General features: G+C 48.6%; 1 protein-coding gene across 1 annotated transcript in view; it reads left to right on the forward strand.

Moving 5' to 3' along the window:
• The first annotated feature begins 3,163 nt into the window (after positions 1-3,163).
• The window catches only part of lamc1 (laminin, gamma 1), a 52,050-nt gene continuing 38,574 nt past the window's right edge, over positions 3,164-16,639 (forward strand). The window contains exon 1 of the mRNA XM_087831835.1: positions 3,164-3,814. Within this exon, the coding sequence (XP_087687961.1) occupies positions 3,439-3,814 (376 nt within the window). The 5' untranslated portion in view covers positions 3,164-3,438. The remainder of the gene's footprint in view (positions 3,815-16,639) is intronic.

Raw genomic sequence — 16,639 nt, forward strand, 5'->3', positions numbered from 1 at the left:
ATGTACCATGACTCATCTGCTTGAGCAACCTCAGAGGGGGACGCCTTAACCACCGAACCGGCCTGGACCAACTTCTCTATCTCCTCATTATAGATCTTAACTCGTTCTGGATCTTTCTGGAGCCTTCTCTCCACACTTCTCAAACTGGGAACGACAGCGTTAGGGCTAGCTTTAAGGTGTGGCATGTTCTGGCGGTGAAGGAGGGGGGTGGCATAGCGTTGGATGGACAGGTGTTGAGGTAAAATAAATGCTGATTAGAATTAAATGTATAAATAAATTTGTTCACTCACGGACGGTTTACTAACGCCACCTTGCTGTTGCCTGATTGGACCTCGTTTACCTTCAGAGCTGCTCTAAGTCTTCACGGCTCTGACTCAACGTGGAGCTGCAAACATTCCTCTGATTCTGGTCCATGTTGATATGACGTAATCATGACATCATCACGCAGCTGCTGCAGATTTGTCTTCCCATCCAGATGCTCGGTTTGTGCTTCAGAAGGTCTCTACGTGCCTAAATGCACTGAGCTGCCACGTGATTGGCTGATTAGATATCTGCAGTGAAAAGCAGGTGTGCCTAATAAAGTGGCCAGTGAGTTTATTTTTGGCAAATAATTTATATATTTGTCTTTAGTCAGTTTATTTCACCTGTATATATATTTTCATTTGTTCTGCTTTATTTATGAATTTACTGGCACTATGACGTCATATCAGGACCACCTAGGGATGCACCGATACCGATACTGGTATTGGGGCGATACCCGATACCGATACTGGTATCGGGTATCGGGGCCGATACTGTAAAATGTGTGTGTACTCATACTCGTAAAAGTTAACCGATACCAACTTATTTCATTAATCAGAGGGTGGCTTGTCATTTCTGTTGTAGTTCTTTAGATTGGCCACTAGGGGGACATCCCGCGCTAAACAGGCACAGGGTTAGGCGAGTGAGACTGGCAGCTCCAGATAAAAAAGAGAAACTGGAGGCTGCTGTAGCTAGGCTAAACAAAATGTCAGCAGTGTGGAACAGCCAACTTTAACTCAGGTTTTGGAAAAGCGATGAAAAATGTCAAGAGAAAATCCACGGGCAGTTAAAATAACAGAGGCTCGACTCATTTTATCGCTCTGGATGACCAGCCAATGCTGGTCGTGGAAAACATGGGATTGCACCGTCTTCTCAGCATACTCGAGCTGCGATATGTGTGTGATAGAAGTATCGGTTTTTGTACTCTGTACCGGCAAGTACTCAGATCCAAGTATCGGTATCGTATCGGTTTGAAAAAACTGGTATTGTTGCATCCCTAGGACCACCAATAAAAATGTTAATTAGAAAATATTCATCCCGGGATAGTTTAAAAAATCCAGGATGAAACTTTCAGAAAATTCCAGTACATTTTTTATGTATAATAATCCACAAATGATTTTGACACCACAGACTGCAGTTAAACACAGCGCTGTGTGTTGTACGACTTATGGTCTCTTCAGCTGAACTGGAAAAACTCATTCATGCGTTTGTGTCATCGCGTTTAGATTCCTGTAATTCCCCGTTCACCAGCTTCAATCATCTCTGTCTCGCCTCCAGGTAACGCAGCAGCCAGCCTACGAACTCGTTCTAGCTCCCGTCTTATATTCTTTACATTGGCTCCCAACAGATTCTAGAATTTGTTTTAAAATTCTTGTTTTAACATACAGAGCACTAAATTATTTATCCAAGCTTCTTACAAAGTACACCGCTGCCCGTCGTCTCCGCGCAGACGCAGAGTCTGTTGGTTGTTCCTCGAACACGACTGAAGACCAAAGTGGGCAGAGCCTTTCAGTCTGTGGCACCACGGCTGTGGAACAGTTGACCATCACAGCTACGTTTGGTTGACTCTGTGGATTCTTTGAAAAAGCAGTTAAAAACTTTTGTTTAAACAAGCCTTTTGCTGATCTACGTATTTTATATTCTTCACATTTTTAATTTACATTTAAACCTTTTACACTGTGTATAATGTCCACTGATTGTACTGTTTATTTTCATCTTTGTGACTACCTGTCTGTGGGCTGATGTTTATCTGTGTCCTCTGTGTTTTACTCAGTTAATGATCATTTTGAAAGTGCTGTGAGTGAAAACAGGCGAGTCCTGCAGAGCTGCTGTCGTGGATTCTCTGTAGGAGAAGCTCAAGAAAGAAATTTACATTTTCAAGTCAAGAGAGTCTGAAGGCGCCTCAGAGAAAACCCCACAAACCAGACTCTGTACATTTTTCTGAGGATTTAACGCAAATCTCAAAGTTGCTCTAATCTCAGAGCGCCAGTCTTGCTGCACCAACTCCACTGATACAAGTCGCAGTTTAAGGTTTGGTGGTTTTCCTTTAGACGTGGATGTGCTGAACACGTGAACTAAATGTGCAAAAGGTCCCGTCTGAGACACGGACGGGGCGCAGGTCCCTGAGAGGGTCTGCTGTAAAAATGTGCCACAGCAGCTGGGAGAAGCTCTCTGTTTCTGTGGTGATGACTGTGACTGCGTTAGACATCACCTCAAACATCCAGAAACATGCAGAAGAGTCAAATTGGAGCTCGCTCAGAGCCTGAAGCAGAAAGTCTGGATTAACTTCTCTCTGAGTGGGCTTTAGGCTTTGTCGAGCTCAGCTTACACAAATAAAGTCTGGATCTCTGGTGTCTGACGTCTGTGTTCTTGTCTTTAAATAAGTGAAGATGTTCCTTCTATTAAAAATAATAATAAAATCTCACCTTCACCGGAAAACAACTGGGAATGTTTAGAGAAGGCCCAACTCCCCCTCACACCCACCCACGCCAGGACACACAGACTTAATGTCCGCCCGTGTTGATGAATAAGTGAAATTGTTAAGATGAAGAAGAGAGATCAGGTGATCTGCTGTTCGTCAGACTCGTGTTTGACCTGAATATTTAACTCTTTACTCTGTTCTTACGCTTCAAAGTTGCTCTTTGGGTCACATAAGCGCGTTTTTATTGTAAATACTGAAATGATTTAATGTCCACCGCCTTTTCTGGCTCTTTGCACACCTGCGGGACGTGTGCAGGTGAAAAAGTGGCTCGCGCTGTGATTTCCCAGGATTTTTCTGCAGATTTGTGACGGAAGTGGCGGAGGGTCCTCTGCGCCTCGGAGCTGCGCAGTAGCGCACTGGGTGTAGTCTGGACTCTCGTCTTTTCCTGCTGGAGTTTGTTGCATGGCGGCGGCGGACACAAAGAGCTGAGGCCGAGCGCAGACCCGCACACCCCCACACAGTACACAGCACAGCCGGACACGAGCTGCGGAGGCGGCCGGGACGGAGACACCCGCCCTACGCTTCAGTCGCTGCCCGGAGACGGTTCATGTCGGTAACCGGGGAGTTTCTGCAAACTCTGAAAAGTTGAAGGAGAGTTCGCGAGGGAGCCGCGCGCAGTCTTCTGATCGCGAGGGAGGACGGAGGGGGCAGGAAAAATGCCGAGTGTGATCCGGGCTCTGGTGGCTCTGAGCTGGGCGGCGGCGCTGTGCGTGCGCGCTGCCATGGACGAGTGCTCGGACGAGCGGGACCGGCCGCAGCGCTGCATGCCCGAGTTCGTCAACGCTGCCTTCAACGTGACGGTGGTGGCCACCAACACCTGCGGCTCTCCGCCCGAGGAGTACTGCGTGCAGACCGGCGCCACCGGGGTCACCAAGTCGTGCCACATCTGCGACGCCCGGGACCCGCGGAACCACCACGGCGCCGCGTACCTGACCGACTACAACAACCAGCAGGACACTACCTGGTGGCAGAGCCAGACCATGCTGGCGGGGATTCAGTACCCGAACTCCATCAACCTCACCCTGCACCTCGGTAAGACCCCGAACACCTCGCGCGCTCACCTCCACTCCGAACCTCCTTTAAGAAACTCCACATTTAAGCTTTCCTTTCCTCCCCGCTGAAAACAGCTGCACAAACCAACACAGACACAAATGTTTACGCATCTGGATGAGTCAGTCTTTCATTCGGCTTACAGCCAAAACACTCAAACCGCACCGTCTTACACGGAATCCCATATTTAGTGTTGCGAGTTTCTGCGCTTTAGGTCCGAGGGCAGCTCAGTGAGCTCTGTGTGTTTGCAGAAGTGTTTGTTTCACGAATTGAATGCACGTCCTCACATTCCAAAGCAGATGAAAATCTGCGGTGGAAGCAAACTGGATGGAAAAGTTAAAGTAGTGTAATTTTCTATGGAGTTTGGCTGGGAAATAAAGAAGTTGCGAAACTCTGGAGGAGATTGATTACCTGATATGGCTTCAAACAGTCAGAAACAAGAGAGGCATACGTGACCACCGTGTACTCATACTTTCTACTCAGTCTGACCCCCTGCACGTTCCTCTCCGCTGAGCCGAACCCCCCTAAACATGTAAATTTCGGGTTTCTTTCTTTTCTGTTAAAACTGCCGCACGAAACGACGCAAACACACATCTGCGGGTTCCTCTCTTTTATTCGGCCTCAGTCAACACATCAAATCACCCTCTGTTTAATAGAATTACACCATAAACTTGGCGCTTCTGGTCTAAGTGCAGCGCGCCGAACAGCTGTGAGAGGTGGAAACAGAGAACATTTAAATCTGTGGATTTTTCTATGGAGTCTGGTGAGACTTTCTTCAACAGGAGAGGTGACTGTTTTCTGGTAGTATGACGTCAAACAGGGTCAGAGATGACATTCTACTTGTATTTACTTGAGTTCTATTTTTTAAGATGGCGCTGGAATCAGAGATGTAGTAGTGTGTGTGTGTGTGTGTGTGTGTGTGTGTGTGTGTGTGTGTGTGTGTTTGGGGGGGTCGCAGCTATTTTCTGACCTGACTGAAAGCAGGTGGAGCTCGTGCTGGGTCTCCATCACGTCTGTGCCATTTGCTCGCTCATGGTTTGAGTTGGCAGCTCGGTATCCCAGCCGCCTCTGAACGCACCACCAGCACTGGACTCAGTTGTTGGTGTTCATGATTCTCAGACATGCTCAGGGTCTATTTTGACCTCTTTCAGCCGCATCTCCTGCTCCCCCGGGAATATTCATCCTCCCTGTTTAAACAGGAGGAAGTAAATAAACTGTAGCTGAGCTCATGAGCTCATCAGTCATATCGCTGCGTTTCTTCAGCCTCCTTCAGTCTGCGTGCTTCATGTTGGCATATTTTCAAGCTAGATGAAAAAGTTTAAATTAGTCTAATTTTCTATGCAGTTTGGTGGAGACATGAAGGGACTGTTTAACCCTGAAGAGCATTTTTCCTGATATGACAGGAAGTATGCGCCGACTGTGAGTGCAGGAGAACGCTCCCAGCTGCCTCCTGTCGCTGCGGTGCGTCTGAATGTGAAGTGAAAGGTTCGGGTTTGTTGTGAGATGTGTCAGGATGATCTGTGTCTCTGCTGGAAGTCGTCTCCGTCTCCCTGACTCGGCCTTTTAAAAATACCTGTCTATTTCTGCCGCCTGAGGCCTCCTCTGTTTTTAACAGTGCTCCACATTCCTGAGGGCTTCGGTCATGCCGTTGCTGAGCTGGGCTCTCTGTGGCCTCAGGTGCTGCTGCCTTAATTACACGCCGCCTCTCAGCCCGCGGCGCTGCGTGATCAGAGCTCTGCTGCTTTCAGGTGTGTGAAGTCATCGTGGCACAGATCTGTGCAGTCCAGGGATCCATGTAAAGAAAGCAGGCAGCACCTGAGCGCCACAGCTGAGCCTCCAGGTTGTTGCTGAGGAGTCTCGAAGAAGTTGTGAAGGTCGGCGTGCTGCTGGTTGACGGACGCATGAGTCCACGAACGCACCGGCGTGCACGTCTGTTAACCTCGAGGACCGGCGTCCTGCAGGTTTTAGATCTCACCCTGGGTCATCATCAGGCCTCTGGAGACCTTCAGGACATGTTGAGGTCATTTGGAGATTCAAATCAGCTGATGGATCAAGGACACATCTGAACGCTACAGGACTCCGGCCCTCGAGGCCTGGAGTTCGACACACATCTTCTTCCAGCACCTTCCACAGAGTCCCGTCTCCACCTACACCATCAGCAGCTGGTCAGGCCTCTGCTCGAGAGGCCCTCAGCAGTCGTGCAGCTGGTTCACGCGGCGCTGCATCAAGGACACGGTCCCGCCTGAACCTCAGGACGCTCTGCGGTTCTCAGGTTTTAATCTTTCAGGAAGTGATCGCGTGGCTGTTTGTTGATGGTTGAACAGCTCGTTGAGTTTCCTGAACGCAGAGTGAAGAGGTCATTTCCTGCTGATCTGATCTCATAAACACGATCATTTCTCACAGGAGCCTCAGACGAAGTCTGAGTCGTCTCTGCTCAGCGTGAGTGCGAGGCTTTACTTCAGCTGTGGCTGCAGCACAGAGTCAGGTCCTTCATGTTCATGCTGAGAGCAGGTGTGATGCTTCACTTTATGGAGCGTGATGTTAAAGGTAACGTCTGACCAATCCAGTCATGATTACAGATGAACGTCTGCAGGAACATCGACTCTAATCTTACCGAAGCTTTTAAAGAGCGAGTGACTGACGTCAGGCGCTGATTCATCGAGTGTTTCACAGGTTAATGAGGTTCAATTTGTGCAAAAGTGAAATCTGAGCCGAGGGTTAGAAATCAGCTCGCGCTGTAACGCAGGCGGCGAAGACGCAAACGTTCTCCGAGCGTAATTTTGGCACAAAGTGCTCGCCGTAGGATCGCAGCTCGCTCGTGTTTCATCTCTGAACCTGCGAATGAGTTTAAAGTGTGCGGATGATAAAGCTGCAGCTTAATCTCAGGAAACCCGCCGTGTGTGTGTGCGTGTGCGTGTGCGTGTGTGTGTGTGTGTGTGTGCGTGTGTGTGTGTGTGTGTGTGGGGACTCTTTGATGTGCTGCAGTGCGTCTGCGGCGGGAAAACGACATGTCCCGACTCGATGAGGGCGACATGAAAGACCCACAAAGAGGAACACAGCGTGCAGATGGATGCAGGGGGGCCCCTCATTTATCTGCATTCAGCAGCACGAGGACTTCACAGGACAGGCTGACGGCAAATGTTTGATGTAGAATTAACAAAAAAATGAATGAAGTCTGGTCAGAGAAGAGATTCGTGGGAGAAACGCTTCAGTTCTTCGTGTTTTGATTAAACGAACTTTATCACGTACGTTAGGTCATCAGTACACGCTGACCTAACGTACACGAAGGCTCCTCCTCCAAACCCTCCACATTCCTCTGCTGTGAAGAGCTGAATATTAATGTGCCCCCCCCAAGCCCACCTCCACATCAGAAACTTCCTTCTAGCTGAAACTAATCCAACATTTACTGAATGTCTGAGGTTTCAAGTGTCGGTTAGCTTTTGGTGTCACTCGCTGTCGCTTCTTCTTCTGTGGTTATTGTGGTGGCAGAGATTGGTGGTTGCCATGGCGAGATGAGCAGCACTGTTGGAGTGAAAGTTTCAGTGTAGGTCTCGTTTATCGACCCTCTGAAACCGCGTGCCGTCACCTGTCGGGCACTTCAGGAGAAAAATGGATTTGTGCGTCGCGGCGACGCGGTCCACGATGGCTGCGATTGGCCATAAGTGTGGAAGGTGTGTCGCGGTGCCCAGAGCAGGTGAGGAGGCCAGGAAGTCAGACACAGGAAGGGTATAAAGAATCCTGTCAAAATAAAAGCACGTGTGCCAACTAAATTCTTTTTTTTCCCCCCTAAAAAACAACTTTTAGTTCAATAAATGCAGTTTGTTCGATTCATAATGACTCATCTGTTCTGACGTTTTCGGGGTTGTGGGAGCAGCAGATATGCAGACCTCCCCGGCCTCCTCCAGCTCCTCTGAGGGGGCGCTGAGGCAGTCCAAACCAGCCGAGAGATAAAATCTGTCCAGTGTCTCCCGGGTCCGATTCCTGGACGTGAGTCGCCTCACCCAGGATGCCGAACCACCCCAGCTCAGATTGTAACTTTCACATTGCCAAACATCCAGATGTTGGGAGTTGGCTGCGTTTTGGATCTGATGATCCTCGGCTGAACATGACGATGACGATGATGATGATCGCTCCACAGCAGCTGATGTGTGAGGCGTCTGTTCGCTGTGAGTCAGAGAGCAGTGCACTGTGGGAAAACCCTGTTTCCCAACATGCCATCAAAAGACGTTTTTCTTCCTCTCGAGTGTCCAGCTGTTGCAAATTATACCAGGCTGGGGCTGAGCGAGGGGGGGGGGGGCATTGTTTGGTGTCTCAGGAATGAGCGCAGCGTGGGAAACTGCGGAGCAATTACGAGCGCTGCACAGCTGGACGATGGCTGCTGGCTCGTTGCAGCTGATGAGAGAGACCTCCAGCCCAAAGCCACCCTTAACCCTCCCCTACCTTTAAATTTCCCCTCTGGTTCCTCGGGTCCGCCGGTCTCGTGGCAGACGGCGGCCTGAGGCGTTTAAACCCCGTCAGGTGTTTCTTCAGAGTCACAGGTTAAGTTTAAATCTTCCTGCTTCTGAAGATTCCCGAGTTTTTCATCTTTTGATGAATTCACTGATGTTCGGCGTCCACGTTCAGACTTCAAAGAGACGCTCGGGTGCTGAAGCGAGTAACGGACCCCTCCCCAGACGGTCAGAGCGAGGCCAGCTGTTTGCATGTGACGCTCAGGCCGCTCGTCTTAAAGGAAGCTCGCTTTCTTTAACTTAATCCCAAAGCCTCCAGAGTTGGAGAGTTTGGATCTTTGAAGCGAAGCTTGATCTGCTGTGGACGAGGTCAGCGGTGAAGCGCAGTTCAGCCGTCTGCTGTTTTTACCTCTTCCTGTTTGAATAACAGCCTGAAGCCTTCACGTGGCGTGGAAGCTGCAGGTGCCTCTATTGGGTTGATGTTTCTGCTGCGAGCCTCTCAGGCTCAACTGTTTCAGCTAAAACGAGTGTTTTTCTCCATGGAGTCTGGTTGGACTGCAGAGATGGTCGTTTGAAGACCTTCAACAGCAGAACTTTACCATCCTTTGTGTTAAACATGTTCATGTTTAGTTTTCACAGTTACATGAGAAGTTGCAGAGCTCAGACTTGTTCTCGTCTGTTAAAAATGCTCCAACAGCACAAACACGCTGCAGCTAGCAGACAGCTAGCAGCTACAGCCGCCTGTGTCACCATTTACCTGTCAGTCAAACAGGCCACACCCCTAAGAATCCAAACTTGAAGCCCTGATCCTGTTTAAACAGATGGGTTTCATAGAGTTGTCTCATCTACAGCTGTGAACACGTTTAAAGTTGGAGTCTGTGGCCCCCGACGCGCCGCTGGAGCCTCTGGTGGACGACACAGGAACTGCAGTTTCTGTCAGATGGATTAATCCAGGTCATCCAGGTCAGTTTGAAACTTTAGAGGATAAATAATCTGCAGAGACGGCGGTCAAAAAGGAAGCGAGTCTGCGAGGTTGAAACGCGAGGCGTTTAGGGCCCATCTGATATCTCGTAACCTTGGAGCTTAAAGCCGAAGCGCCGACGTCTCGGCTGAAAGTCAAGGTGACTCGTCTGCTGCAGATAAGACGGGAAAACATTTCCCCTCAGAGGGGAGAGCAGCTGAGAGACGTCCACACTGAAAGTGTCTTTAATCAGGTTTTTATGGGACGTGGTTTCAAACCTCAGGCTGTAATCATGTGATCGCCTCCTCGCAGTTTCTGTTCGGAGGAGTTTTATTATTCTGAAAGCAACAGTTGCAGCGTTGAAGTCACAGCTCGCTGTCAGCTGTGTTTATTATTCTGGATGTGATTTCCAGCCGGGGCGGTGTAGCGACACAGTTGGTGCTCTCAGTCAAACGGCTTCTCTTCCCATTGGCCGGTGACGCCGCTTCTTCTGTGCAGGGCGTCACATCCACGCAGCGACCGCCTGCCGACTGGTGTGTGTCCAGATTCATGTTGCTCATACGAGACAAAAGAAAAGCTTCAGTGTGAGAAAAATCAATGTGAGCATCCACAGGATTATTGGTGACCTCTGACCTCTGAGAGGTGGGTCAGCTGTGTTTGTCCATAGTTTGAAACAAATACCTGAATATTTGAATTCTGCGTCCGTCTATAACAGAACAGAAGGACGCAGTGACGCGAGTTTCTGCTCCGTGATGTTCGGACGTGGTGTGATGTCATATCCACGTGTGTGACCGCCGCACATTCACCTGCAGCGTTTCATTGGTCGGGACAAACATGGAGGAGTTTTCCTTCCTTCGCAGCTTGACCCTCCGTGTGTCTGAAAGCCTCATTCACGCCATTTCTACGTCTCCACAGTTTAAAGGTCAAAGTGGGCTGGCTGTGTGACAGGAAGCACTGGCTGACACTCGGGTCCGTGCCGCCGTCCTTCGCCGTGTTTTCTTGTGCGTTCATTAACAGCAAAGCGCCTGCTGAGCAGCTGCTCCGACGACTCCGGACGGATTAATCAAAGTCTGGAGCCCGAGGCGGCGTCTGCCTGACATGAGTCACCTCGAGCCGGCTGCTGCCTCAGATCGCATTAAGAAACCGCAGTTCCTCCTCTTCCTCGGCAGCGTCACCTTCAACTGTCAGTCATCTCAGGAATTCAGACTCTTCCTCAGACCTAAACAGTCTGGGATGAGCTCCCACCCCCTCCATCAAAGACGGGATGAATCCTATCAGGAGATCAGAGGCAGGAGGCCTCCTCCAAACCCACAAACCTCCGCTCTGCTTTCTTTAACGTGGAGGCAGCAGTGTTGGGGGAGGGGCCGGCGTCTCAGCCGCCTGTGACACAAACTTGGTTTATGCTGCGTTTATCGACACACTGACCCCAGATATCAATATTTTAATAAAAACCTGCAGCCGCTCGATCGGACTCGCCTCAGCTGAGGTCGTTTTGGTTTCACAGATATGATGATGATGATGATGTTTGGATGTTTAGCCCTCAGAGACGGTGTGGGACGGACTCTGAGCCCGTGGTCTCTCCTGATTGGCTCATTCGTCTGTAACTTTTCTCTGAAACAGTTTCTGTGAACACCTGAAATCTGTTTGCATGCAACGCAGAGGGCGAGTCGGCCGCTGAGCTCAGCGAGCTGTGAAACTGTCGTGTGAATGGTTGAAAGGAAATGTTGGTGCAGAACAAGAAACTGGGCCCTGTGGTGGGGGGGTGGTGGGGGGGGGGTCTAATGAAGGTGAAACAAACAGACTGAACTATTTGTGAGAACGCTTCACACCTCCCACCAACAAACATCCACCTTCAGCTCCAGGGCCTGAGATTCAGACTTCAGATATTCCAAAGTTTAGTGCTTCCCACAGAGGGAATTTCTATACGATCCAGCCTGCAGCTTTTCCATCAGCCTCTTCCTCCCTCCGGGTGTTTTGCTGTGATTTCTGCTCCGTCTGCTTTTTTGTGGCTTCTTCTCTCTTGTCTCCGCGGTCGATCTGCTCCTGCCGTCGCCTCAGGTTGGCGTTGGCCGTCAGAGGATCCTGAGGATTCTCGCTCACCGGCACTGCTGATCCCTCCTGTAGTCCTGCAGGCCGTGACTGTGAGCAGCAACTCCAGCGTACAAGAATCAGCCACGTTTGCTTTGAGTTGCTCGAGAATTCACTCATTACTTCCCCACAGTGAGTCTCGATGTCTTAATCCTGAAAAGCTGAAATTTCCGGGCCTGTTTCCAGCTGCTGAAGCGTCTTTATTTACCCCCCCCCCCCACTCCCTCCATCCTCCCCCCACAACAAACGCCGTCCTTTTCTTCTCCTGCTGTTTGTTCACTCATCGCGCTTCACTTTAAAGTACAAACGCCACATTCTTGTTGCTGTGTGCTAATTAAAAGGCCTGCGGTGCGTTCAGGGTCACTGCGGGACTTCTGTAGCAGCGCGAGTCCAGTCCTGTCCCGAACACTGAGGCGGCCGTGCGTCACAAACAAATTCTTTTCCTTTTTGTTCTCAGTTTGTTCGATTGATGTGCTTTAAGTTTCAGACTGTGGGGGTTTGTTTTGATTCCTCACATGTCTCTATAGTTAAAGAAGTGAGTCTGAGACGCTGAAGGACAGGAAACATTTCAGCCCAGAATTCTGCCGACCAATCAGGTTTGAGCTGGCTTTGGCGCGGGCTGAAACGCCATCAGACCGTCAGCGTCTCCTGAAATGCACGTCGAGTGAGATTTAAGTGCTTTTAGGGCCGAAGTGCAGCGCTGTTCTCCCTTCATGTCGATTGTTTTGACCCTCTGCATGAATTGAAAGGGATGTGTTCAGGAGGCGGGGCCTTGATAGCGCGTAGCTGCCATCTTCGTGTACAGTCTGTGACCTGAACGATGGTCGGTGTGCGACGCCGTCTGAGGCGAGTCGTGTACGAGCTCGTCGGTGCATTTATTCTTCCCGTCACCTCCTCAACTGTGGAAGCTGCGACAGGCTGTTATTAAACTCACATCTGGATCAAACCTCCGCCGTGACGCCAGGCTCGCGCAGGAAGTCAGAGCTGTAATTACAGCTTCACGTCGGATACTTTCCACCGGAGACGAGCTGATGAGAGTTTATAGGCGCTGCAGATTTACCTGTTTCACTGCACGGGAACATAAAAACGAGCAGCAGCTGATTTATTACTGCAGCGATCGTTCCTGCGTCTGAAGCAGGTTTAATCTCCCATTGTTTCTCTCGTCTGTTAGTTCATGGAGTCGACGTTTTCCGCTGCATGACTGGTGATTCCAGACGTGTCATTGAATGCACCGTGACTTTGTGAAACTTTAGTTTAGTTTCATCTGCTCCCCTGAAACCTCAGGATGTCACAGATCACCTCTTTGGTCCTTTAACTTCCGTTATCTCCCATCACGTGAAGTTTCCGCCTTTCTTCCCGCCGTCAGATTAGAGATGGGAATAAACGCGCTCATGTTGGCTCAGACTAAACAAAGCGAGATCAGATAAAGCGAGCGGGTTCAGAGCGGAGGCTGAGAGAAGGGAAGATGTCTGCTCGCTTATCGTGTTTCTGTAAAGCATTAAAGCATTAGCGCAGACACACGAGGGGAATCGGGATCTTCTCTCCTCTCTTCTTCCATCTTCTTCTTCTATCTTTGTCATCATGTGTTCACCTGAGCGTGAAGGCCTCCAATCTGGGGGAAAATCTGCCATCCTCACTCGTCCTAAAATGTGAAGTATGCCAGAAGTTTCAGATATTTTGTGCTGAAATCTCTTGTCATCAATAAAGGTGAGAAATGTGAAAAGACTTGTTTATCATGTGATAGAAAGGTTTGTGTTGAGCTTCAGCTCTGAGTCTGTGGATGAAGATGGCTGCTGCACCGCGCTGACAGCTGGTCTCAGCTGTTCGTGCTGATGTGCCTGATGGATGAGCATCTCTACTTTGGCTTCGTCTGCCTGAAGCACACTGTTCCTGAAGTCTTTGACCTTTGACCTGTTCACTGAGGCCTGCAGAGTCTGAGAGCTGTTGGGTTTTCTGCTCCGACCTTGGGCTGAAGTCCCTGGGAGTCCACTCCCCAAAGATTGGGTCGTTAACACGAACCCGAATGCTTCAAAACCTCTGCTTGCACAGAGCTGCTTCAACTTTATGCACATCAGTGAATCGATGCATTAGCTTAGCAGCAGCTAGCTGCTCCGTAACCCTTCGTTCCTGCAGAAGAAATAAAAATGTGCAGATTTTCTCAGGAGTGCAAGTTTTCCTCGTTTCCACTGATTCTGGCAGGTTCATCAAACCGTTCATCGTCTGTGGCCTTTAACTTTCCCCTCAGCCGCATCATAACGTCTCTTTTCAAGACACACACACACACACACACACACGCACACACAGACACACACACACACACGCACGCACACACACACACGCACGCACACGCAGGTGCACCAAACCTCTGAAAAGCCTTCAGTCGTCGTTTTGATGCTGATGTGAAACTTTGCGTCGCCGACCTCTTTAAATCGGGCTTTTCTTGCATGGACTCTGGTCTGGTTACACAGTTAGAACTCCCAGTCCTGTCAGAACACTTTGACCTGACTGTAAACTGACTTAAAGCTCTTCCTCCTGTGGGAAGAGGAGCTGCTGTGGGAATTCACAGGATGGGAAAAGGTTCTGAGGGAAGCGGCTCGTGACCTCGGAGGAAACTGAGCCGGAGTTTGTTAAAGCAGCGGGGGGAGGATGGGCCGGGGGCCCGGTGGGGCTACGTCCACACTAGTGTTTTCAGTCGTTTTCACAGAGTCGTGCGTGCACATTGAAGCGGCCCAAACGCTTACGTTCCAGTCCTGCGCAAAGAGAGTGAGAATTAAAGAGTTTGCAGGGAAGCTCTGCAGCACGCACAGCCTGAATCTTTTTAGGGCTGTTAAAAATGAGAGTAATCAAAACGACTGCTGTTAATGCCGCTGCTATCTTTGTTTAATTGGTTTTAATCGTTTTAGAAAGTCTGCGCTGTGTCCACGCTGCGGCGGGACAGCTCCGTATGCATTTTTGAGAGCGTTTGTCCTCGGGGGGGGGGGGGGGGGGGAACGGCGTCTCAGCGTGGACGGGAGGCCGAAACCATGCGTTTTCTAATGAAACCACATTAGTGTGGACTTAGCCTGAGATTTGCTTTGCAGGAAGTGATTCAGCGCCTCAGGGAGAGCAGGGAGCCCAGAGGCCGGGGGAGGGGGGGTTTCTCTTATTATAGACGGCGTGGAGTCTGTGAACGAGTAGAGATGCATTACAGGGACAAGCAGATGCACGCAGGGTAATTTTAGCCCTGCTGCCTGGGAGGAGGGGGGCAGATAGAGGGAGAGTAAGACGTTATCAAAGCAGGTTGAGGGTAAACACGCGAGCTGTGTCCCGGGAAACGTGATCGTGGGCTGTTTGTTCGCGTTTCTTCCACTCGAGTGGGGTAATCACACGGCTGATGGAGAGGCGGTCCCTCGCCCCTCCAGCTCGAACCCCGGCTGTGGAAACGTCAGGTCTGTGGAACTCCGGGTTACAACGCGACCGGCAGCTGATGGGAAACCTCTGTCGCCAGTGGGCGTGGCCAAAAGTGAAAAGTGGATTTAAATGATTCCAACACAAAAAAACAATCAGTGTGATTTAATATCGCAGGATGTTGACGTGAGCCCGAGCTGTGCACACCCCAACCAATCACAGCAGATGGCCCCGCCCCTCCCTGAGCCTGGTTCTGCTGGAGGTTTCTTCCTGTTAAAAGGGAGTTTTTCCTTCCCACTGTCGCCAAAGTGCTTGTTCATAGGGGGTCATATGATTGTTGGGTTTTTCTCTGTATGTATGAAGCGCCTTGAGGCGACTCTTGTTGTGATTTGGCGCTATATAAATAAAATTGAATTGAATTGCACGCAGTTGGTCATCTTCTCCTCGGCGTCCTCGGTGTGACCACGCGGACCCGTAATCTCCTCGGATTAGATTACAGCGTCTCATCTTCACTCACAGCTGAAGATAACATTTATAACATTACAGAGTCAAACATTAAAACTCATTTAAACTGTTTAAATTCTGCGTTTCCTCCATCTGAACATTTTGCACAGTTTACTGATTAGGGGTGGGGAAAAATGGATACTGTGTAGCATGGTGATATTTTGTTTGCTAATAATGTATGGATACAGGGACAGCAGAAATCGATACTTTGTTACAAAAAGGTTTTTGTGCTCTGACTTCAGAGCATGTTGATCCTTTTTCTGAGCAAGAATCCTGACATTCCTTCACTGTCCAAATGTGTTTCACTTTTCTTTGGCAGCAATAAACATGACAGTTTACTTATTTTAATTTAAGACATGTTTTATTTTAATTAAGTTTAAAACTTTTTTATTTAATGTAAAATTATATTTTGTTTTAATTTATTTTCAAATTCTTCAGTTGCTGGTGTGGACATAATCCAGCAAATGAGGGTCACATGATGTGGTCTTGTCCGAACCTGGATAATTACTGGGGAAATATATTTAAAGCATTATCTCATATCAGTGCGCAGAACTTAGTGCTTGATTTCCGCATTGGCATTTTTGGAGTTATGCCACCTCAATACAAAATTAGTAAATTTCAGGAAGATGCCATAGCATTTGCTACATTGCTTGCCCATAGACTCATTCTATTCCATTGGAAGTCTGATAAGACTCCGTCATACATACAATGGTTAAAGGAGGTGCTTTTCTTTTTACCACTGGAAAAACTTGCTCTCTACATACATGCTCTCTCATCACAACAAAAATTCTCTGCGACTTGGAACCCATTTATTGACTATATAAAAACGTATTTTCCAGATGTGTGACATACATTTTTTGTCTGTTTTGTTCTGTTTCTCTTTACATGAGCCTTGGGTGGGGAGGGAGGGGGGGTTTCTTTCTTTTTTTTTTTTTTTTTGTTTGTTTGTTTGTTTGTTTGTTTTGTTTTGTTTTTTTTGTGTATAATGGCAACATTTTCATTAAGTATTGTGACCATGATTTGCGAAAAAAAATAAATTAAAAAAAAAAAAAAATTCTTCAGTTGCTGAAGGGGCTGCATAGTTTTCATAAACTGCATAGTTCAGAATAGCTATAATTGTACCAGATGGTTGATTCAGTTAAGTTGGACTAGACTGTAATACAAACCGTTCAGTTTGTCAACAATCAAACTGAAATGAGAGAAAGACTGAGTGTGAGACTTTGATATTAGAGAAAATGAATATTGATAAAGTTTACCTTTATGTACAGAATCTGAATATCGCAAAATATTTTTTAAAAAGTGCAATAATATCGTATCGTGGGATGTATGGGGATTCCCACCTCTACTACTGATGGCGGCTGATTATCGCTGCGTCACGCAAACTCTTTAAAAATACATTTATTCTTATTTTCAGTGAAC

The sequence above is a fragment of the Neolamprologus brichardi genome, chromosome 18 (assembly GCF_056152115.1).
Source record: "Neolamprologus brichardi isolate AB-2024 chromosome 18, ASM5615211v1, whole genome shotgun sequence".
Taxonomy (NCBI): domain Eukaryota; kingdom Metazoa; phylum Chordata; class Actinopteri; order Cichliformes; family Cichlidae; genus Neolamprologus; species Neolamprologus brichardi.